The sequence below is a fragment of the Vanellus vanellus genome (assembly GCF_965231255.1).
Source record: "Vanellus vanellus genome assembly, chromosome: 16".
In the NCBI taxonomy this organism is placed as follows: Eukaryota; Metazoa; Chordata; class Aves; order Charadriiformes; family Charadriidae; genus Vanellus; species Vanellus vanellus.
In genome coordinates, this window is record NC_138921.1 from 10,715,552 (window position 1) to 10,740,034 (window position 24,483).

General features: G+C 41.2%; 1 protein-coding gene across 1 annotated transcript in view; it reads right to left on the bottom strand.

The window, feature by feature from the left end:
- The window catches only part of ADGRD1 (adhesion G protein-coupled receptor D1), a gene marked incomplete at both ends in the record, with an annotated part of 161,575 nt that overhangs the window by 46,779 nt on the left and 90,313 nt on the right, over positions 1-24,483 (bottom strand). The window contains 4 exons of the mRNA XM_082491509.1: positions 2,492-2,603; positions 5,337-5,440; positions 21,246-21,369; positions 23,317-23,390. Of these exons, the coding sequence (XP_082347635.1) occupies positions 2,492-2,603; positions 5,337-5,440; positions 21,246-21,369; positions 23,317-23,390 (414 nt within the window). The remainder of the gene's footprint in view (positions 1-2,491; positions 2,604-5,336; positions 5,441-21,245; positions 21,370-23,316; positions 23,391-24,483) is intronic.

Sequence of the window (24,483 nt, forward strand, 5' to 3'; positions counted from 1 at the left end):
CATTTAACAGTCCAATTAAAGCAGCAATTAGAGGTATTAAACTGACGTCAAAGCTAGTGAGAACAGAGCTCGCAGAAGGCAAAGACGTGAGACTAATAACAGGATGAATCACAACACCCCCAATGCCAAGAGGTTCAAACAATAAAAACAGAAGTGCAGCAGATGGTATGTACATCGTACTTTTCAACTTTAAGATCTTTACAGTATTGTGCCCTACAATTACTGCTGTTACAGAGGAGATAGGGCTGAAATGTCCATGGATTCTGTGAAGTGTTTCACCCCGGAAAGCTGTGGTATAAACCAGGTCTTGCTTTCTGTGTCCTATTGTTGCAATTTAACTAAAGAAAGTTTTGAATAGGTTTAAGAGAAATGAAAATATGCGCCTATTAAACCGCAACTTAAATCTATATGAGCGTTTCACCAGCTTAGCTACAGCCGCTTCACGACACAAGCAAGATGTCTGTGTGTGGACAAGGCACACTATAAAGGTGGGCAGATACTGGGACAGGTCTCTGGAGAACACGGGCTCTGTCTACATCCAACTAAAACCAGGAAACACAACTAGGATTTCATAGCATTTTAAAAGACCGGAGATGATGCTGGCCTTGATAAGGTGTAAAGAGGCTTCTACACATTATCTGAAGTGACTCAGTTGGATTGTCTGAAAATCGGGAATGGATGAAAAAGGAAAAACTGTGAGAATAAGACACCCTGTTAGGCTGAGTGAACCTTTTATTGCCCTCAAGGCTATGTCCTTTCAGCAGTGTTTTAGCTCTATACTTAGAGAGGATTATTTTAATGCCTGGTTTCCACTGTCTTCAGTTTCAAGTTATATCTTTTGCTGCTCTCCACTGTCTCCATTTCATTTCCCTTCTAAACCGTTCCCTACCATTCTCACCCTTGCACATTATCTTACTCATTCAGGTCTTACCTGAATGTTAAATGGCAAAAGAGTATGAACTTAGTTTTACAAAGTGCTCAGGTAATAATAGCCTATGTAAAACCAGACACGATTGTTATTGATAAACTTAACAGAAGTTCAAGGGATCTCATTTGAGCTGAACATAAATGTAAGTAGCTGCTGTATTGGCAAAATGAAGAGTGTACAAACCTCATATTTACTTGTACTGAGAATAAAAAGAAGAAAAGATTAATAGAAACTGCTTGCTGCTTGTCAAAAGTACTATGGAGCAACAGCTGGTCACCAAGGTAGCCAAGTTTTGACCATTACAAAAACAGAGCACGCTGGAAGATTATTTTAAAATCAGAGGTTTTTTTCTGCTTTTTGCAGGTGGGACTTTCCATCAACAGACCTTATGTTACTTTAAAAAGCATTTTTTAAACACAACAGAGGAAACAAATTGGGTTTATTGGTATGTAATATTGTTAACTTCATATATCCATCTTAATCTAATGCAGCCGTTTTAGACACCATTTTTAATGGTTTAGATCCTGGTAGTCTGCATAAGGAATTCCCACCTGTAGTAGCAGATCCATAAAATCAATCTGTAATTTCAAATTCCAATCTATGTGATCAGGCAGAAAAAGCATAGAGCTTAAGTACCATGTGAAGATGAAGATGTTTGTCATTTGCTTAAGTGGTTGCCTTAGACACCCGGAGAAGTATATACATGTTTTACGATACTGAGGATCTCAGATTAAACTGTTACACAGCGATACTTAGAGGTCGTGCTTTCTGCCACCTCTGGCTAATAAGCAATAGTTGCTATCCCTTTCTCATTGGTTATTTCTCAGGTCAAATAAACATGAATGATGCTTAAAAATCATCTAATTTTCCAGAGTAGAGATCATGATCAATAAATCTGCTGTTCAGAAAAACAGCATATTCTACCACACAAATAAAACTTTATGAGCAAAAAACAAAGACCTTCTGTTTTGCTCTCCAAGAAAGCAGAAGAAATTGCCACAGCTCCATCAGGAAGCTCATTACCTTCCAACAAGAATAAAATGACTTTTTAATGTGGAAAAAAAAAAGGCAAAATGTACCACAGCAGAGAATAGACAATTAAAAAAAACCAAACAACTCCCATCCCCCCCCAAAAAAACCAACCCAAAACCCTAACAGAAATACAAATACCTTACCTAAATACAAAATTCATACCATTTTCTCCAATACAGAATTCCTACCATTTTCAATACAGAGGATGGATGAGAGAAAGCACAAGCCATGTCGGGCCCAAGGCAGCCGTGCCATTTGAACACCCAACTGAAACGTGCTCCATTACCAGTGTGATTTTCCCATGTGATGGGTGCATATCTCTCAGTTTGCAAACATCCAGACTTGGCTGGATACTACGATAACACTATTTGGATGCACAGAAGGCTTTTTCCAGTGTTGTGGCAAGTAATTTTTGGCTCAGGCATGTTAAAAATAGATCTCACATGCAAGATGCTTTCATTTATGTGGCACGGGGCATTCATTCCATGGAGGTGCCTCACAAAAACCACAATCCCTCTTTTTAGTACTTACCGTTCCAGGGCTGAACTGAAAGCTGGCGAGAAGCAGGATCTGAGCCACCAAGACAGCAAAGGACAGATTGGCATGGATATGGTAGCGCTGGTTGCGGATGGTGCTGACAGACCTGGCAGAACATAGAAAGACACATGAATAAAAGAGCATTCCAAAAAGCACGAACATATATATAATTTATCAGCAAGCATTTTGATTGGCTTTTGGTCATTCGTTTTGATGAGATTATCATGATGTCTTTTGAGCACTCTTTCCACCAGCATGGAGGGGTAACTAACTGGTTGCTTTGATATTCTGCTGCCATCCGGAAGGCAGCAGAAAGACTGATTTGCACGTTAACTAGCTCTGCTGATGACTTGTGATAGAAAGGCTTGATCCAGAACGGTGCTCTGCTGTCAAGGAAGTCAGATCTGCACCTCACAGAAAGCATATGGCACCTTGCACCATCTAGCTTACACTGTGCCACAGAATTTCTGGTTTAAATTTCTTAGTATTTGCCTGTATTAGAAATTAGAGAACATGAATAGACGTTGGTTATAATTTTGACTTTACTATCATCAGCTTTTGAGCACAGGAACTATAGCTACTTATATGGATGGGCAGTGCCTATCTTGACAGAGACCTGACCTTGATTACAACATCATTTGAACATAACTCTCTTGGCTTTGCAAAAACTGTCTGGAAATCTGACAAGAACATGCTTTCCTGGGAGTCTTCTGACCTCGTGTTTCTGTTCTCATCCAGAAATAGGAAGTAGAAAACAAACAAAAACATTTATCTGAACATTTCAGGCCTTTCGCATAATTTTATTCTTCTCTGAAAAAAGGACAGTACCAGTGATAACATGTTTTCTATTTCAGTCCTTACTGCCTGCCAGCCCCTACCGTCAGCTTTAATCATTTCAGGAGACCTGGACCATTTGGCTATGTGAATGGCAGCGCTTCCTCAACACAACAGGACGCACTCCCATCTCTTTGTTGTATCGTGCTGGATGGTGATGAGTTTTACAACCGCTGGTGACACATCGTGCGTGCCCCCTGTGGCAGGGTGACACGGACCGGACAATGCAGACGACGGCTTGCTGTCAGCCCTGCTCTTCCAGCACTGTTGTAGCCAGTGCTCCGTTAGAAGGGAGCGAAGAGGGAGACAACAAGAAGTATTGATGCCCTAAAAGTAATTCAAAGAGACAGGTTGCGCTGCCTGGTGCCAATGACTTTCTAATAAGGAACTTCATGTAGTCTCAAACTGGAACATCGTTACCCGGAAGGCAATCAGGGCTGCCCTCCTGGGAAGCAGCCGTCGTTGCCAGTACGTGGAGTAGCAAAGAACTTGCCAGATTCCTCTCCACTTACCTCATGGTCATCTAACGCTACATTGCAAAATTTCACTTCAGCTGTTTAATGAGGCCCTACTCTCCAGTGACAACCTCATCAAATTATTTTTAATTGGCAGTTTGAATGATCCTGTATGTAGGTGGGGTGCTTAACCCTCTGACAGTCAGCCGGGTCCAATCTCTCTTTCCAAGTCTTCCATTTGCCTCCAGCTTCTCAAGGAGTTTTCAGCTCCGCTGCAGCAATACCAGCTCCTTTTGCTCCTTTTTCACTACAACATCCAGTTTTGCACTCAGACAAAAATGGAGCAGATCATTCCCCTTAGCCTAAACACGCCAACAGCACAATGCCAGATAGGCAGACATTGGACTTATTTAGAGTGGATTTTGCCACGCGTTACGCACTTAATCCAAGTATGACCAACACAGATCTTGGGACTTGGAAATAATACGGGGTTTGGAACAAACAAACATTGCAATCAGTTTACTGGGTTTCAGCAAGTCCTTTTTCCTAGAAATTGACTTCCTAACAGGATGTCCAAAGGACATGCTTAGGCACAGAAATCAAAAATTGAACTCTTGAGTAGGAAGAACATGGTTTAGTGTGTGAAAGGAGACAAGGATCCCATTCCTCGCTGTGCTCCCAATCTACTGCACAACCTCGGACACAATACTTCACCCTTTGTCAGGTTTTCTATTTTTTATTTACACAGAAACCTCTATAAAAGCTTTTTCAGAAATGTTCGTATCAAGCCTAGTGGGGTCTCAAACTTGGTTGTCACTACTGGAATATAAACAGGCATAAAGCCCCTAAGTGTCCCATGGTAGAAACCCTCCCGGTGCTGAGAGGCCGCAAAGGCGCTGCCGCGTTACAGGCACGGTGCTGCAGAGATCCAGAGGATTTAAACATAAGCCATGGAGTGAATTTCACACTGCCTATAGCGTCCTTCACCTGTGGCTTATACGATGTAATTGTGGACAAGCTGTATGAAGCAGAAGTGAGATGACTCATGTTGACCAAGCCTTCCTTTCGGGACGTACCTGCTTGGCTTTATAAACACAGCGCCTTACAGACAAGGCAGCTGAAAAGCAGAAGGAAGTACTGATCGTACACTCCAAGCAATCCAAAGATGTATGTAGGGGTGAGGAGGGGTGATCCTGCCAGCCCTGCTTATATTGCACTTGCCTTTTGCTCCAGACCAAGCCCTCCTACAACCTCCTTGCAAGATTCCTGAACTATGGCAAAACATGGAGAGTTTTAAAAAAATCCAAAAATCCCTTATACGACAGAAATAGCTTGCTATATAAAGACCATCCCATTTCAGGAAATTAAAGTCATTTAGAAATAACCAACCAACTGTTACAAATAGATGTGCAGAGTCTAATTAAGGAAGGTTGTAGAATTAATAGCCTTTGTTTTATCCTGAACACCTGAAGGGATGAAGTGGCCTGAAATATGCCGCTCGGCTTTCTGCACGACAGTTGCTCAGCAGGTATTAAGTTAAAATTACTCACGACAATATAGCAAATGTGACCAGTGTGATCATCAAGCAGAAGATGGACAGAGCGCAGCCAATGTAAGTGATGGAGGAGAGGGCCACCTGGTGTTCTCTTGTTAGCTGTACACAAAGAAAAAAACGAAATAAAAACTATTAATTGATTTATTACACTACAGAACCACAGGTCAGCCCCCCTGCACATAGTGTTTCCTCCTCCATCCGCCCATGTATAGGCTGATGTTCACAATCACGCGCTGCTGTTTCTAACATGGGAAATGAAGAGGCAACTCCAAACCGTTGCGCAGCCAGGGCATCCACACGCCCATGGCATTTTGGTTCCCTCTTTTATTTCATAAATCAGTGTTTCCTCAGTATAAGTTAGTTTCTCCGGTGCTGTGGTATCGTCAAGCCTGAGATTAGAGCAGTTTATCGGGCTGCGGGAACAATGTCAGCAATGGGATCTTTCACAGCTCGCAGGGCGCTTTGCTAATGCTCTCACGCTGCAATAATTTACATCACTGTGCAAATACCAGAAGCGCTTCACAGCAGTGAGAACTGACAAACCAAGATAACCCATAAATCACGGGCCATTTATAGCCCACTTGTTTTGTTTCATGTATCATGTTTTCAGGGCTTGTTGAAGGAGCTGGGCTGACATCTACAGAATGGAAAACCACAGAAAAGACCCGGTGTGAGCAGTGAGGGTGTAAGCCTCTCCTCTCAGCCTCTGGTTTTACCTACGGGCACCTTTTGTAGAAGTAATTCAATTTTCATGAACGTTTAATCTGTAACTCCATAGTGCCCGCCGCTAGGATCTATGTTAAAACCTGGAGAGATTCAATGGGGGAGGGATGGTGTGTTTTGACCATTCATCCTAAATTAATCAGAAACTGTACTTTAATTTTCCATGCAAGTTCTCATAAAAGAATGACAAAAAAGCCACACCCAACAAAGGGAGCCAGGCAGTATTAATATATAGTAAGTAGAACAGAGCTAGGCAGGAAAAAGTTTTCTCATCTCAGAAGAATTTTCAAACATTTTTCCTGACTTGAATTTGGACAGAGATGACATTTTCATACACTGAACATTTGGAAAAAAGAAAAAATGCGGTCAATCAAGAAGTTTTACTTTTCATGTTCGAAATACTATGTTTTTATTTCAACATCTATTCACTATAAATTAAATTCCTAGCTGAAAACTAATTCAAAATATTTATTTATTCTGAAAAATACCGAAAGGAACAATATATTTTCCAATTTTTTATAGTAACTCTAGCTAATGAAAAATAACCCTTTCTCACAGTTTGGGATTTTCTCTTATTTTACACATGCACACTAAAAATTTCCCCCCAAACAAAGTATTTCATCTGAGGTTATCAAATCCAACCAGTTCTACCAATAAACTTCCTTGTAAAGGAGAGAAATAACATGCCATGTGGTTATGAGAAAAAAAAAAAATCACTTTAAACACAGACAAAAATGATGTGTTGTATATGTACATTTTTCTTGTAATTATCTGCAAACAGCATCAGCCCACATGCAGTAAGTTTTGCGGCAGAATAGACTGTGGCTCGCTCAGCAATCTGAGAACTATTAAGCGATGCAGCAGCAGCACTGAAAGACAACTGTTGCTATGGTGTTACAGTTCCTAGGAAATATGATGCAGCTCTTTAGTATTTTTTCTCTTTCAGCCAAAGACACATTTCTTTTCCCTGACTTGGATAGCACCAATTACAGAAACAAAAGGGTTCTGTGTGCTGGACCAGCTTAAAAGGTCCATATAATTTCTACAAAAGAGCTCGTATCATCCCTCAGCCCCCAGAGAAGCCATGTATAGCCATTCTTCACAGATTATTCCTGAAATAGGAATGACTTGTGTGGTAAATTGGGCAGTTTAGAAGTGATTTCCTCATCAGGGATATTCATGTCCGAAATGCATGGACCTTATTTCCTGATTGCTCCAATACACATCCCTTTCTCTTGCTACAGGTGGCTTGCAGTTCTACAGAGGGAGGAAGGGAGCAGAGGAAGCTTTTTCAGCTTCAAGTCACTCTGAAATCAGTATTTCTCAGCAGTTCAAGGCTTTCTTTCACTCCCAACACCTGCAGCCAGAAAATCCTCCCTACAGAGGTCAAAGCTGCACAGTGCTCATTTAGATTTACAGTGGTCTATCACAGTGTTTGCATTGGCCAAGGCGGATAAGATCTGCAAAGCAAAGGTAATGTCTTACCATCACATACAAGTACAGAAGATACAGGGGATCCATCTAGTGGAAATGGGCAAAAATCAAAGCCTTCGGCTTTTTTCCATAATACATCCAAGACAAGGTAATGATCACACAAACATCTTTTTCTAACTAATTTCTATCATAACTAACATGCCTCTAAGAAAGTCTTTCTCTGGGTTTTAGCTCAGTCTTCCTCCAGAAACCCCTGCAGGGCAAAACAAGACACAAATCAAGTTCTCCCAAGCGGAGCCTGTATTACTTAGAAACGAAAAAGGGGAAAAAAAAAAATCTCTTATCAACACAATGTAAAAGATTCATTCAAACCTAAAATAACCTACATAGGTTGCCACATCTATGAACTGGAAATCGCTCTTTCTCTGGCAAACGCAACCAAAATCCTTTGATGCTTTAAGAGTGACGCTCTTAAATCAATACCCACGTGGGTCTGGTAACAACTGCTTCAAAGGCAACATCACTGTAGTGCACGTTCTTACCTTGCCTAGTGTGAGGGACAGAAAGCCCGTAGGTAGTTTTGAACCGGTTTTGTTTACTAAAGAAAAGGTGGACCCTACAGTAGCTGTTCTCAAACCGAACTGTCGGGTTGGAGGGGTGCAGGAGAGCGGCTCCAGGTGGTGAAACCAGCTCCTTTCTGCGGGTTTTAAGAATTGCAGGGGGAAGGATACAGCACGAAAAGAAGGCCTGGAATGACTTCCAGGGTGTGGAGCCCCATTTCTAAGTACAGGTATGCGGTGCGGGAGAGAAGAGAACCTGTATTTAAAATATCAGCTCTCTACTAACTTCTCCCAACCCAGCTATTACAGCACAGCTGGATGTTGCGTGTCTATGTTCCCACTGTAAGGGATAAGAAGCACGCAGATTTTCAGAAATACCTGGATTGTCAAAGCGTTTTGCATCATCAATTAAGAAACTATTTCCTATAAATTCCCGTGCTCTCATACGAGCTGATTTCATCTTACCTCGGCTTGTCTTTTTGAAAATTTTCAGGCTTCACGCATGATGTGGAATATAAGACAGTAATTTGGGATGATCTTGTAGTCAGCACAAAAATGGTAATCAGGCTGTAATGCTATTACTAAAGAAAACAGCATTAAAAAGTACCAAGTAAAACATTGAGCAATCTGTGAAGTAGTCCCATGAGCCTGATTCTCACACTTGTCCCAATCTACGTTAAATTATTCTTTTCTTCTAAAAGGTTTTGCTTCTTTGAGTTTATAAGGTCATTCTCTTACCCTGCAGCAAGCTCAAAAGCTAGGAAAAGAGCTCGTGCAGCGGTGAATGTTAGTAATCGTGAACACAAAGAGACAGATGTTTCTCAGTTTCAGCTTTGACAAACAAATCAAAAATTCATTCTCCGTATAAAACTCCCACCCTTTTAGTTGAGGCTGTAACGCCCTTTACCTTGCAAGTGTCGACAAAAATCTGGTTGTTTCAGTAGTTACACCCATCTGCAATATTACAGCCTATTGTCTTACCCTTGTTCTCCCTCATAAAAGAAGTTAGTACGTTGCTCAACATTTTTACTTTGGAAACTCACAGGCAACCGGATGGCCTGAGAAATGATCCTGGAATGATACCAGTTCAGACTCCAAACATCTATTTTTCCTTTATGATGTTGTTAATAACAAGAAAATGAGGGACATCTAACTCCTCTGTTTAAAAATAACTGCACAGGAAGATGAAAATATATGACTACAATGGGATGGTACTTTTCATCTCTGGAGTATCCGGAAAAGGTCAGCTGAGGCGGAAAGACTTGAATATTCAGTAGGCAATATACGAAAAATTGTTTGATCTTTATCTAGAACAGAAAACCTACTTATTTATGTAACATTAATGAGCAACTGTATATACAGCACAGCACAACAACCCATCAAAGAGCTAAATGGGCTACAGGAACACAAACTAGCAACTGCTCAGATCACAGCATCTGTCTGGGCAGCACAGGGCACTCTCTGCTCAGCGTCCCCTTCCAGGTGTCCCCTTCTGTGGGGCGGAATTTGCACTCCTGGCCCTTCTTCTCGTAATCCATCTCTCAGACAGTTGACTGCACGTTTTCTGCTTTGCAAAGGGAGCGCTTTTGGCTTTCTCCAGAGGAAGGGACATTTCGGGGAAGTACTAATTTAAAATTTTCTTCTTTACATGTTGCGAAATATCCCTCTATGTCTGCCTTTAGAGGCAACACGTCAGACAAAGGGCTGAGTTCAAATACTTAAAAAAAGGTTTGTCATAGCTGATCCTGAAAGAGTTTGTCTGTACACCAAATTACAACTTCACAATTTGCCACCAACAGCAGTAATTTCATTGTCTAAACTACTTTTGAAATCTCCTTTCTGGAAAGCTATCATTTATCTTCTTCCAAAAAAAGACAAGATCTTGAATGAGAAAATCTTTTACATCCTTAAAAAATGAGCCCTGCAATCTAAGGACTATATCATATCTATCATTTGTATTTTAGTGTTACTACAGAACACGGAATATGGTATTTTTGCAGGTGCTTATATAGCGTATACATTTTATGAAACCAAAGTTATTTGTTTACTGGTGGAAATGTCAGACATGACAATGGTATTTTGCCCTAAGTCACAGAATCACAGAATGAATCCCAGACTGGTGAGGGTTGGAAGGGCCCTCTGGAGCTCCCCCAGTCCCACCCCCCGCCAGAGCAGGGGCACCTCCAGCAGTGGCACAGGACGACGTCCAGGCGGGTTTGGAATGGCTCCAGAGTGGGAGACTCCCCCCCGTCTCTGGGCAGCCTGTGCCAGGGCTCTGCCACCGGCACAGGAAAGAAGTCCCTCCTCAGGTTGAGATGGAACTTCCTACGGTCACGTTTGTGCCCGTTCCCTCTTGTCCTGTCACTGGGCACCACTGAAAAAAGACTGGTCCCATTCTCCTGGCACCCTCCCTTTAAGGATTTGTAAGTCCAAACATAAGAGCAAGTCATATTTTAGTGTCCCTTTCAGTCAGCTTTCCATCTCAAAGAAGCATTCCTACCATGAAGTTAGTTACAATGAGGTATGGTTTTTACCCTGTTTATCAAACAGACTGAGACCTGCCATGAGATGACCAGCCTGGGCTGGAAGCCACTCTCAAACCCTTCTGCAACGGCCTGAAACAATATCTTATGAGACACTTCTTGGGGGAAGGGATGGGAGGAGAGGTAGGGGTGGAAAATTAAGGCTCAGCCAACCCTATTGAAGCTGCACCTTTAAAATGCAATCCAAATCCAATTAAGAAAAGGATGAGTAATTAGTTTTGGCAGCCTGAGCGTTTCAGAGACATTAAAACGCTGGCCTTGGCTGATGAAGCTAATGGTTTTAATTGCCTCCAGAAAGGCTGCTGAAATTCAATTTCAGTCCAGTGAGCCCTTTATTTATATATTAAATAATAATAGCAATACAAATCTCTGTTTTCCTTCAGCTTGCCAAGCACTTTGTTAGGTACATAACATTATGGGGTTTTCAAATTAACATCTGTGTTTAGTTCAGGAGGCTCAGTCTACGCACTGAGACCACAAGAACTATTTTGGTGGGGCCATACCCAACGGCACTGCACAACCACTACTCACAGAAGAAAAAAGTCTAACTTGATTCAGAGACTTCTTTTCTCAAGCCACAATGTATCAGATATGGCAAGTTTAGAGAAAAAAGGCCTCTGAGAGTCCCGCTTGGCAGCGCAATCATCTTTATCAGCCATTTCCAGCAGAACTGCTTTTCAATTCCCATTCTCCGTTAGCTGCACAACTCCTGGTGATCAGCAATAAAGTGCTACGAAGGGGGCTTTTCAGGATTAAAGGAATGCTATCCTGCAGCCAGCCCAGCCTGGTAGCTGCTTATTTAAAACTTTTCACCGTGACATGAAAAAATTTTCCAAATATCTCTGCCAAGGTATTAATTAGTAATTTTAAAAGCCCACGTCGTCTTTTAAAGTAGTTCTGGGCAAGATGTCATCAAACAGTAGGTAACCTGCTCATTACAAATCTCGCGCAGCAAGTTTTTAGTTCAAATGAAGCCTGAAGGAAGCATGGCAGGAAGGAAGGATTCCAGTTGTGCAGTGGTACCAGATGATAATAAAGTTTGGTGATCAGAAGAGCAGATATTTGCAAGTTCTTCCTCATATCTCTGTCTGTGTAACACAAAGCAGTGTGTTTTTTCTGCCTTCATTTCAGCCCTAAGACTTGCACCGTTTCTCAATAAATGCTAAATGCTGCATTTATAGCAAATTATCCTCTGTGGAAGTGAAGGAGCTACTTTTGCCCATACACCTAAGACTTGTACATCTGTTCTCTGCTTTCTGTTCCAGCAAGAGCAGACCCATCCTGTTCTCCAATTAACACCCAAACCAAAGTCCACAGAATAGAACCCAGCCTGGGTCCCGCAGGCTCTCGCAGGCAGAGAAGTTATTGCCTCTTGCCAGACTCCGAGTCTGAGATTTTTCAGAGCAGCTGAGGATAATTAAATACCCAGCTCCCAGTAAAATTCAATGAAAATGAGTACGTATACCTCCTTTATTCCAGGCTTGGGCTTTGATTCAGAAACATCCCTTTCAGCTCAGGACTGCGGCTAGCTGTGGCTTGCACTGCAGCCAGGAGTCTCCAGGTACCCAGCCCTGAATGCCCCCTACGCCACACTTTGGGGAGAAAGGGCATAAAAAGGCCAATACAGGAGACAGAGTGAACTCAAGAGTACAGAATGACTAAATTTAAAGACAGTCAACACAGAACAGTGATGGACGAAGGTGCGGTATCATAACATTTTTATACTGCACGGGGAAATCCTTTAGTCAGCAAGAGGACATAGCTGCCAAATGGCTCAGTCCTTTCATTTTCACCATAGAAAGGAAGTCTATGTTATTTTGTTAAGTATTCTGATTAAAATAGAGTCCTGTTTCATGCTCCTCAAACAAAAGAGTTCTTGTGACCATTATAGCACTGTTAAATATTTGTGCTTTTCCACAATAAAAAGCCGGTTTTTGTTCTCCTCTGTTGAGTGAAATTCATTAACTGCCAAACAATTCTTGAACGAATTTGAGGGGTTTAGTATCCTGCAGCACTAGTCCAACTTTTTCCATGTAATTCTATGGGATTAAGGACAGAACCAGAAAGTCTCCCATTTCCTCCCATCAAAATCAACAGAGCTGTACTGGCATAGGAATGGAATAGCAAAGGAATGAACAACGGCTCTGAATTAAAAATCAAGATTAGTGCTCAATTTTCAGGAAAGATGAGCGTGAGCATAGTGAGGACAAGAGAAATATGATGCACAATCATACATGAACACATCAACGAGATGTGTTCCTCCATGGGGACAACATTCACTGCAATATAAATGGAGGGGGAAGTGGAGAGAGCGACAAAGAGCAAAGAAAGTTTACAAAGCAATGCTAGAATAAACACACAGGCTGATTTATCTTTGTTCATCTCCTGGGTAAGGGCTGTCTAAACTGTCTGTAGAGATCTCTTCAGTTAAATAAACTGTCAATGGTAATAAACAAGGACCAAAAAAATTGCAACGCCTATCCAATTTTTAAATATGCAACACAAAAGAAAAATTACTGAACTAAGGCATTATTCTTTTTATGTTCCCAGCAATGAAAAGCATGCTGAGAAAAGTAATTATATTAAAATTACAAAACGGCAGAAATAGGAGAATGCCACATTATTTCCATTTCATTGTCCTATTAGAGTATATAATCTGAACCTCAGCTAGCTGAAAAATTTAAGGAAAAAAGTTATCATTTCACACTGCTATTTTAATGCCCCCTGAGTGCAATGTTTGATTAATAACTGCGATATTAGATTTAGGAAAACAAGGCTCCAAACTTACAAATTACACACCTATCCCGCATATTTTTAAAGTATTTCACAATATTAGGACATTTTTAAAACAGCCTTTATAAACACGAATAGATGTACTTTGTTCTCAGTCAGCCATACATTATCAAAACTTGCTGTCAAACTCAGCTATAACAGTGAAAAATAAAATAAAAACACACATATTGCCCCAAAGAAGTAGTTTGGGTTGTCCTTCCTTTTGTAAATAGAACCTCACAGCCAAATCCCCATGCCTTTTCAAAATCCAGGGCTCCCTAAAGATGCTATGGGTTGTCTCTATAGCTCCAGCTGTAAGATCAGACATTTTAAAATATTTTCCCTTTTATAAATGCTTCTCTGCTTTCAAGCCCATTGGTGGGCAGCTTGAACTCTATTGATTGATCCTCCCTTCTGAATTATGGAACAAGAGCTACAAAGAAGATGAAAAATGAAGTAATATCAAGCTTTAGAAATGCAGAAAATGTGTTTAAAATTTGAACAATTTCTACCACAGATTGTGCGACACTATTACTTTGCTGGAAATGTCCAACCGCATGTAAACTTTATAGTAGTCATTTTTATACCCTCACAAGTGGAAAAGACAGGAAGAGGAAAAAAATAGGGGGGGGGGGGGGGAATTTAAGAGAATGGTATAGGAGCCATAAATAGTACAGCTGTGTCCTGCATTGGTCACCTGGGGGAGGGGGACCCAAACCTCAAACTCTATTTTGCTGTGGGAGACAATGATTTCCCCTTTAAAAGGATTTTTGAACTCTGGGTCCCCAGGTGTCCACCATCCTTCTGCTGAAATGACATTTATGTGGCAGATGGTACAAATAGCCTGGCATGCTTTGTAGTTGTTGGATCACTATAAAAATAAAAACTGCCAGATGGCTGGCATGTTTCCTGGCAGGAGCATAGGGCCCCACTGACTGATGAGAGGAAGTAAAGCTGCCCAAAATAAAATAATAACGTCTGAATTTTCGTTGGAGTGCTTTTGAAATGCGGTTTACTCCTTGTTGGGTTTGGTTCCTGCTGTCTAGGAAGCGCCTCGTGACATCCTTCCATCTGACTGCGCTCACCTCTCTCCTCCCAGCTTCATCTGTCCCCCCACCCCAGAAATGGGACCACTCCACCAGCCGTGTCCCCTCCAGTGCAAGGTACTGCTGGGTGCTGGGTGCAGGAGGTGGCATCACAGGTTGAGACCTCCCCAGGCTCTGTGCCCACAGAGGATGCCTACTTGAGGGAACATCTCCTTTCCCATCCTCTGCTGTTCCTATCCAGGTTCAAGCCCGCAGCACAGCAGAGGACCATCGTGCTACAGTACTTCAAGAAAGCCACCACGGGGAGCACATCGCCCTGGGTGCCCTCTACTTGGACTTTCTCCAGAAGCAGCAAACATAAACCAGTGTAAACATGTCAAACTAAATGGATTTTTTTTTTTCCTACCACAGCTACACTAACGCAGGATTGTCTCCCCAACCATAACGCTGCAGGGCAGCTGGCAGTACGGGTTTCTCCTGACTGCACCAGACGAAGCAAAGGCTGGAACACTGTTCTGTGGATCAAGGAAGGAGAAAGACAGACACGAAGCCCCCCCAGGAGTGCAGCTTTAGCAATGATTTGCTATGAGGAACTTTTTACTCTACCTCAATTTCCCCCATCAGAAAGAGAAGATTGATCAGAGCAATGAGTTTCCCAGAGGAGGGGTATACGAATTAGTTAATATCTGCACAACTACCCTGAACATCCCTCTGAGACATATTGTTGGGGAGATGCAACTGTAAAATTCTCAGTCTTACTAACTTGATCAGAGTTGTGAGAAAAGACTTCTCAACTGAGTCTCCAAATGCTGATCGTGTGCTGAGCTTAATTACATCCATGCAACTTCACAAAGGCAATCAAGGGCTGAGCATGTCCCTTCAGGAACATTCTGCTCATCTTCGGTCACATTTTACCTTCAATTAACTTATTTATTCATTTAAACCAGTTGATGACCACTAATCTCCGAAACTCCAAATAAATGCTATCATTTCTCAAGTTAAAAGCAATGTGATAAATGAATCTCAGCAAGCAAGCATGAATTCGGGCCAGCCGTGATACAGACATAACAGCAGAGTGATAAAGACACAAATAATTTCGGCGTTCCACGTCGGCCAATTCATCAGCAGGCTAACAGGTCAGTGCCAGGCTGACATCTGAGCACCACATGGTTGTAAGTTTTTCCAAGATGGTTATTTCATTCCTGAAATAAACTTGTTACAACTGCTAATCCCCTGCATCACCGAAAGCAGCCAGACTGCATCCATGGACCTCAAGCTAATCAGCAGTATTGTTCATACCGTTCTTTCACAATCACTGCGACTTTAGTGCGTTCAAGCTCTTGCTGAAACTAATATAAAATCCGGAGCAGTGTTCAACTACACTTGTAATCTGAGCTTGGCTTTTAGCTAATTCACAGCATTCAACATCCTTTTTCTTCACACGCTGCTGTATAGCACACAGATATCAGAGTGGAGGTTCATTTTGTCACATTCAAGTCAAAATTCCAGAATTTAAAATTTTTCTTTGTGACCTCTCTCTTTCAATTTCTTTCTCTGAAATATTGGAATAAACATGCTTTTTCATCTCAGCAGATTTCAGCCTCTGGAGATTACTTCCAGCTGGCATACAGTAGAATAGCGAGTGAATTAATCTAACCTGTTTTGAGTAAAGATCAAGAAGAAAAATCAAGGACTCGCAGCTTGTTCCTAAGAACTTTCTTGCATTTCTATGCTCCCTGGAAATTAGACACACCTGACAGTCTGCTCCATAATCACCTAACAATTTGTCAGCATTCCTCATCTCACAATACTTCAAGTATTTAAGAGAAAGCACCATCGGATGCAAGATATCCTACAATTTTGTTCCTATGAATGTCTCACTGAAGCAAAATTAAATCCGCGTGACACACTGCAATTCCTCCCCAAGCCAGGTGCATAAATTATTAACATAGTTCTGTAGCTTATGATAAAATCGTAATGCAAAGAATCTTGAAAAGACAAAAAGGCATTTATGCCCAAAAGAACTGCACAAACTGTGTAAATACATAGAGAGATCTGCTGGATATTGGTGGAGGCGTGAAAATGAGCTGGACCAGTACTAGCAGGAAGGGAGGCACTGGGCAGGTTCACAGCGTGTCAAAGCTGACAAGGTCTGGATCACACTATTGTTCTGTAAGTGGAAAAAGCTAGACTCTACCATGTGAAGGAACAAAGAGAAGGAGTTAAGCAAGGAGATTCTTGCTCAAATTTAGCATAACTCAGAAGAAAAAGTCACCATCCTTGACAAATAGTTATCATACAAGCTCAGCGCTCTGGTCATTAGAAATGCTTGCCACAAGTATTTATGCGGCAGGTTACTTCTGAGGAAGGTCACTTATTTTCAGTATTTGTTGCTGAGAGACAGCTTGGCTTTGTCTGAACTCAGAGAGTATGCCGTACTCTCCAGTTCTGAACAGCAAACTCTTTTAAAAACTGCAATGTCTCATTTATGGAAAGCTTATGCTTCTTTTTCTTTTTGCTTAAAAAACAAAACAAAACAAAAAAACACAAAGAAAACTCAATCTCATGAAGCTGAGAGAGTCAGAACACTTATCTCACTGAACTCCCCTCAAGAGTTCATGGATTTCCACATCAACAGCGCTCTCCCCAGGGATGGTCTCCCAGGTCTGAAGCTGCTACACACATACTGCTCTGTATTACATCTCTTTAGAATTGTTGATTTCCCCCAGTTTGTTTTTTTTTTTTTTTAAACTGTTTTCTGTGCATCTGCCTGCCTTTCTGCAAGGGGTGGTAGAACTATTCGTACGTGGGTTTACCGATCTGCTGACTGGTGCGTTAGGTTAAAGGCTGTTACGGTGCCCTTGGAGAGGATCTCGGCCTGTTTGTGCTGCCCCGAGAGCTGCATTTATCGGTGCGATGGAGAGAAAGGGAAATGATACTTTCCATAGGAGCATGGAAGTATAAAGCACCCAAAGTAGAATTCCCATGAAGAATGAAGTCACTTGTTTGAACCAAAAACACAGCTTTTGATGAAAACCCCTCCAGTTTTCAGGCAATCCATTTCCAATAATTTATTTACATTTTTCATGAAAAGCAGAGCCCTTTTTGTAAGAAACAGAATCTAGACAAAAAATAAACGTTCTGTCAAAAATAGTGTTCATGTGGGAAAATTTCATCCACTTCCATTTATATGGCCACAGATATATAATAGCTATATAAACAGAACTGTTCAAATGTGGGCAATTGCATACTCCCACCCTCTCTTTTTCTTGTCTCATATTATCTATGAGCTCCATTTATGAAAAGAAAAATAAAATATACAAAAGTTCAAGTTCGAATATAACATAATTGCAACAATTTCTTAGAGCACTGACAATCTAGTATTCCAGCGGGTGATTTATATGGGCCCTTTGAACCTTGGCTCATGAATTTCAGAACACGGTGAATAAACACGCGTATGTTTTTAAAATCCACAGCATTTTAACATTTACTTAACAGGGTTCCAAGGACGCATGGGAGGAGGTTCCAATTGTCTAGCAGATTCAGTAGTCTCTATTGCTTAGACACGTGAAGCAAATACTTAGCAAATGTTTTAGGAATTTGTAGCTGAGCATAGTCTGCTTGTACAGCTCAAAAGCCGGGCAGCTTGTCTTTGCTCGAATCTTAACTTCAGGCCAATTACACAATGAAGATACCAATTTTTTTCCACTGGTTAAAAAAATTACTACCGCAAGATAACCCTAAACAGTCAATGTAAAGGGCATATCTCGGTCAAAGATTCGGGATGAGATCTTCTGATGAAGTCTGAGGGAGGGACTACATAATAGCCAAACGAGAGGAACAGGAATTAAAGCACGTTGAAGGGATGACATCGTGGATTGGCCTGTTGGCAGTGATATTACCTGAGACCCCACTGTCGTTGCCACCTCGCCATAACGTCACGCTTGTGCAGGTGACGGGAGGGCAGGGCAAAGCAGCCACGTCGAGGCATCCTTCAGGTTCATTGCTCTGCAGACCAGTGAACCCAAATTACTCCAAGCTACAATGCATTAATAAATTCTGCTAATTGAGGCGCATGCAAAATTTGGTTTTAGGCAAACTTTAAGAGGTTAGAAACAAATGCATATTTTCTACCTAGCCTGCACAATCTTCCACTGAAAGCTGCTGAGAGCATTTTGAATTCTCATGGATTTGCACTAGGAACATACGGACTCTCTATTAGAAATACTCCTATCATCTTTCAGTACTTCACTTTTCATGCCACAAATTTATAAATTCCCATCTTTTTTCTGTTCAGAAATGGGACTTTAGGTGGAAGGGGTCAAAATATAACAGAAAATGATGGGAATTAAGTTTCATTTAAAAAAAAAACCCTGTTTTATACAGACTTTTACAGTACTATGTCACGTACGGAACGTTTTTATGCATCAGAGTGACTGGGTCTGTGTGTCTCACACATCCATGTAAGAGCTCAGCAGCACTTTCATTTTGTTTTCTAGATTATCATAAAGAAAAAAAAGCAATGCAAAAACACTCCACACAAACTTTGACAAATGCAAATGCATTAGACCAAGAAGTTAAGAAGGGGGAAAATACTGAAAATAGAACGATTAAACAACTGTGAGGAACTGGACAGTCCATTCATGTCCAGCCTCTCCTAGTTATGCATTTCAGACCTTTTTAGGAAAGCTTGATTCCAAAGACTTTGATATAAAATATCTTTGAACTCCAATTACTAATATTGCATAAGATTAGAACTTATTGCAGCATCTCATTAATCATGACAATCTCAAATCTATTTATTTGAAAGTGAGACTTTTCAGAACTATTCCCCACTGAAAAATCAAGTAATCTTTCACTGGCATTTAAATGGTGGATACTCTGTTTAATCCTGGCTAAATCCCTGTATACTGCTCTTTAAAACCGGGCTAATAATGGTGCATTTCTCCCATTCTACTTTTGTCTCACAAGACGGGAACCTCTTCAGGCAAAGCTGCGTTTTATTACAAGTATAAAGAGTTCCTAGAGAAATCATACTTGGAAACCAGCTGGGGTCATTAGGTGCTTTACAAGTAATAATAACAGTTAGATAAAAAGTGGTCGATCTGAACAAGATACCCCCATCTTCAAATGGTTAGACTAATACAAAGGACTGTGGGTATTAATTAAGCTCTTTGGATAGCAGAGACCATCTTGTTCTAAACTGTAACCCTGTCTTGGTTGGCACTACACCGTCTAACCAGGAGTACCGTGTGAGCAGCTGTGCTAACAGTGTTACTGAATCCTGTTACTCCTAATAGCGGTCTGGGATGATTCAGTCCTTGAAAAGGCTTTGGAGCTGCTCAGTGGTATAACCCCGATTAGAGTTCCCTTACGCTGCAAGGTCAGTTTTGTATCCATCTGCAGGAACCCTTGTGCAGCCCATCCCCCAGCAGTAGCTGCCTCCACAAAACTACTGTCTAAAAGAGCAAAGCCATCATTCAAACCAATTAACAGGAACCAGAGACATGGCCATATAGTGAAAGCATCCATGCCAACAGAGCTGACAAAACCCCTCTAGCTGTACCACAGAGGACACCACGCTTGTTAGCGGCACACAGTGATAAATGGGACAGCAGGATTCCTACTGTCCTACCGAAGCTCTTCTTCAGTCTGTTAATTTATATTATTAGGATGGTGTCTGTAGAAAGCTGAGAATGTGCCAGAGAGTATAAATTTGACAGACAATCAGTATACATTTCTTTAAATAGATGGTTTGTAAATCATTTCTATTATACCTTCATTATTTATTAACCGAGGGTTGTCCGAGCAGGGCTTTCTCGCTACCTCCATTTGATCCTCCCTGACAGTAGCACACCCAAATAAAGTACTAAAAATATATTTCTCGTGCTCGTGGCAGTGCTTGTTTGTCTGCTAAGAGCCAAGATGGGGCTGACCTTGCCTGGCGCTGAGTTTTGTAGAGGGAGTCCTTCAGCAGGCATAAACCAGCACTTCACCTGCAAGGAGCAGACACTCTGCTCCACCTCTGAGGAAATCTCAAGGCATCATAAGGTATCACGAAGAGAAGAACATGTCTCATGAGGAAAGCAACACATTTGCCATCAAAGCTTCATCTGGAACCAGTGATGAGTACAAATAGCAAGCATAAGGTCCTGGGTAAACAGGGCAAGTGTCATATTCCAGCTGAAAAGAGACTTGCTTGATAACGCTGTGGACAAAGGAACTGAGCGTAGAGAAAACTATACATAAGGTGTTCACACACAACTCTAAACCACCATTTTCTTTCTCATGCTCCTTCTACACAAGCCCCTACTTGGCAATGAGGTGAAGAAACAGCAGCCGGGAGGCACTTGGAAAGCTGGTGGGGACAAAGGTAGGGGCCAGCTGGCAGCAGAGCTTGCTTCACATGGAGTTCAAGCTTGGCTGTTCATATTCCACAAGTCTAGTTACCAAACCCTTTAACAGCCACATCTCAGCTGTCTCTGTCTTGAAAACACATCATAAAAGCCAGGGTCACCTGTACAATGTCCTCTAGTGCTTTTTCCTTGCACTTTAAGAAATCATGGCAAAAGGGTGAGAATAAAGTAAAAAGAATTCCCACCTACCATAGATGTGTTTCATTTCATGCTCCATTTCAGTTCCCCAAAGTTTTAAAAAGTAGTCAAGAAGTATTGAAATGTAATCCCAGAAAGCAAGATGTGGAATAAATCTGAGTTGGGCAAAAATGAGCCCAGTTCCAGACACTTACTGATGTGGTGTGAGGATGCAACTCATATATTTACACTTCATTTTTAACAGACAAATTTACTCCTTTGCTTTATCTCACCTTCAGAGGCACCACTTGCATCAGAATGGCGAAGTTAGTGAGGTGGTTACAAAGACACACTGAGTAGTTGAGGTCCCCACTCTCACGCACACAACCTTCATTAGACCAAACACCAGTTCCATTGCTGCAAAGCACACAAAAATGGAACATAATCTCTATCAAAATGCATCTTATCGGGTTAATTTCACATGCATTGTACTACACAGCAGATAAAAAGGTTTGAAAGCCATCTCAGGCTAAGCATCCACAAAGACTGCTAGCGTCTTCTCAATTCTACCATGAAAATAGTTAAGGAAAATATTGACTGGAACAGGGCCCAGATCAGACCCCTACATGAATGTCTCTAGAGATTTCTTCCAAGTTTTATAACCAATGAACGATAACATTTTTTCTTTACACTGTACAACCCATTTATGGCATTTCACCCAAACCCAATTTTCTGTATTCTGAGAACTCTAATTTCAGCCAAGTCAATAATCTTGCAAAAGTCAAAAAAGAAAGCATATAACATCTGCTGCCTCTTCCTTGTCCACTGTCCCACTCATCTGGTCACAGTGTGTAGTGCAGACTGAGCGTGATTTCTGGTGACCCATCCACGGCAACTGCTTTGTGTCACTTCATCCTCAGGGACAGCAAGAGCAGCTCCTGCCCCACCAAGGGCATGGCTGGGCGGGCTGTGTGGCCTGCTCCCAGGGCTGTGCAGGAATGTCATCCTTAAGAGTTTGCTTCTTCCTGGAGCCAAGGACACCCAGAATGCCCCGTGCTATCACAGCCCTGCAGTGGAGTGGGGACATAGAAGCCACAGCCACGCATCCGAGGGGGCTCCTTGGGCTCAGGCACTGTGGGTCACCCACCTAAACCGCCTGCTGCTGAACCATTTATTACTTTTGATATTATTCTGGGTCCTGAAGCTAGACTGAGCGATCTGTATTATTCTTGGCATTTATTTTAAAGATAGGTATTACCTCACCTTTCCTCTGTCCTTTGGGACCTCTTTGAGTTCTCAAAGAGAGTCTGCCGCAGGTCAGAAATCAATTGCATATTCTTTAACTACCATGCACTAGGGAATAAGACCATCTTGACATAAATAAAACTCATTTGGAAGGACAGCTTTCATATTTCAGTTTCTATCCTGAGGCAAAGCCTCAAGGGCCCAAGTCCCAGTGGAAAACAGTACAGGAACAATGCCCCAGCCATATTAATTCGCTTCAGTAAAATCTGTTTCTAATTTACTGTAATTTGTGAGTAACCATAACAATGAGTAACTGCCAACAGCTGGGACAGTTCAACATACTTGTAACAAAACTTCAGTGAAACAATTACAGTGACCTTCCCATGTGCATGCCAGGCAGGAGGGCTCACAGCATTGCGGGCCATTGCTACATTAGGCTTACATTAAATTAGGCTTATACCGTTATGGCTCAAAAACTGTTAATCCCCATGAAATTAAAATTGACTATTTGTATTCTTTCTCAATTGATTCAGGAAGAGCAGCATGTTTGGAAATCAAAACCTGATTAAATGTATTCAGAGCTAAAAAAAAAAAAAAAAGCTACTGCTTTTCCATAGTTCCCGTTTTCTGAGTGAAATTTAAGGTGCTATTTATGCCCCTTGTACTCTAATTTTTGTTCAGGGGCATACTATTTCTCCATTCCATGCCTTAGCCAAAATTCACAGCTCTGAAATACTGCTCTCACATGGTGTTGTGACACAGGCACAGATCCAGTGAAAACAACGGCTCTGCTGGATGTTTGCAGTCTTAAAAGATCCAAGCATCTGCCCAAGCGGACATACTCGTAAACCAAGATAAGGACAATTTGTATCAGTCTGCAGTTTTGATTCCAAAATTTTGCAGTCTCTCAATTACCTACCTAACATAGGGTCTGTGAATAACAAGTCTCCTGTTTATGGTAAGAAGCCGCTATGATATTGTTTTTTGTAAACCAGTGGCTCCATTTCTTTAACTATTTCCATGAATGAAAGAGAACAAGAATATAGGTAATATATAACACCACAAATGAAGTGTAATTTAATTAAACCAAGTTCAATAATTTGAAATTACGTAACATACCTGTAGTCCAGAAATGCACAGTAAAGATGAACTCTGTTACTCTTATTTAGTGCTTGGCTGTATTGTCTGGGAGTCTGCAAGAAAGAAAATCCAAACCCTGAAGGAATGCTTAAAAGAACTAAATTCTGCTATTCAACTACTTTAAACTCTCATTGTTATAATAACTTCAATAGACTTATTCTAGATTAACACACCATAACTGAAAGCAAATTTTGTCAGTCTTCGTGGCTTTAACACAAACCCCAAACATGCAAAGCCTGGTATTCAGGCTTAATTTTACACACTGGGATTAAACTCATGTCACTTTGAGTGAGAAATCTGTGTCCTATTTAAATAAACAGCAAAGCAGGATTATTTATTGTATATAAGCAGACATACATGTGTCAATTTTTGCAGGATTGGGTTGTTATTCTTCAGCATATATTTGGCTTCACTGGGTTTTGTTCTCATTGGGTAATAAGAACCTCACATTTTAGGATTAATAACACTGAAATATGTGCATTACAATGACCAACTCACAGGCATTTTTCTTTCTACAATAGTGAGTATTTTAAAACATACAATCCGACTGAGAGCAATACCGTAATTCACGATTTTATTTTAACACACCTTAGCATTATGATGACATAATTTCTATCTTCCATAAACAGATTTAACCATTAACTCAATCTTCTCCATTCGGGAAGCTTTGAGACCCCATTCTCCACTGTTACACCAGTTTCTTGATGAAATAATTCAAATTATATTGGAGTGAAGTAACAGTTTGTTATAGACAAAATATGCAAACTGGAGGATTTCCAGGATCTGTTCAACCCTTTCTAATACATAAATCCCCAAAGTCCACATTGCGTTAGACCCTACCTTAAGGCATTTTTTTGATTACTGGAGTCTTCAACAAAAACAAATCACTGGTAAACTAACAGCCCTTAGATTATTGCAACACAATTCTGCTCTCAAGCTGAAAGATAACCAAGTATTGCTTTCCTTGTTTTAGAGAAAGAACGAAAAAAACCCCACCGCCTCATCATGCTGAAACTCAACCAAGTACAAGAAGTCCCTGATGCAATTTTCCTTCTCCTCGCCCACAAGTCCAACAACGAGTGTCAGGCACAAGGTAGAACGGTTCCCTCCTTACTAGCGATAATAAAGCATTTTTGCCTAACCCAG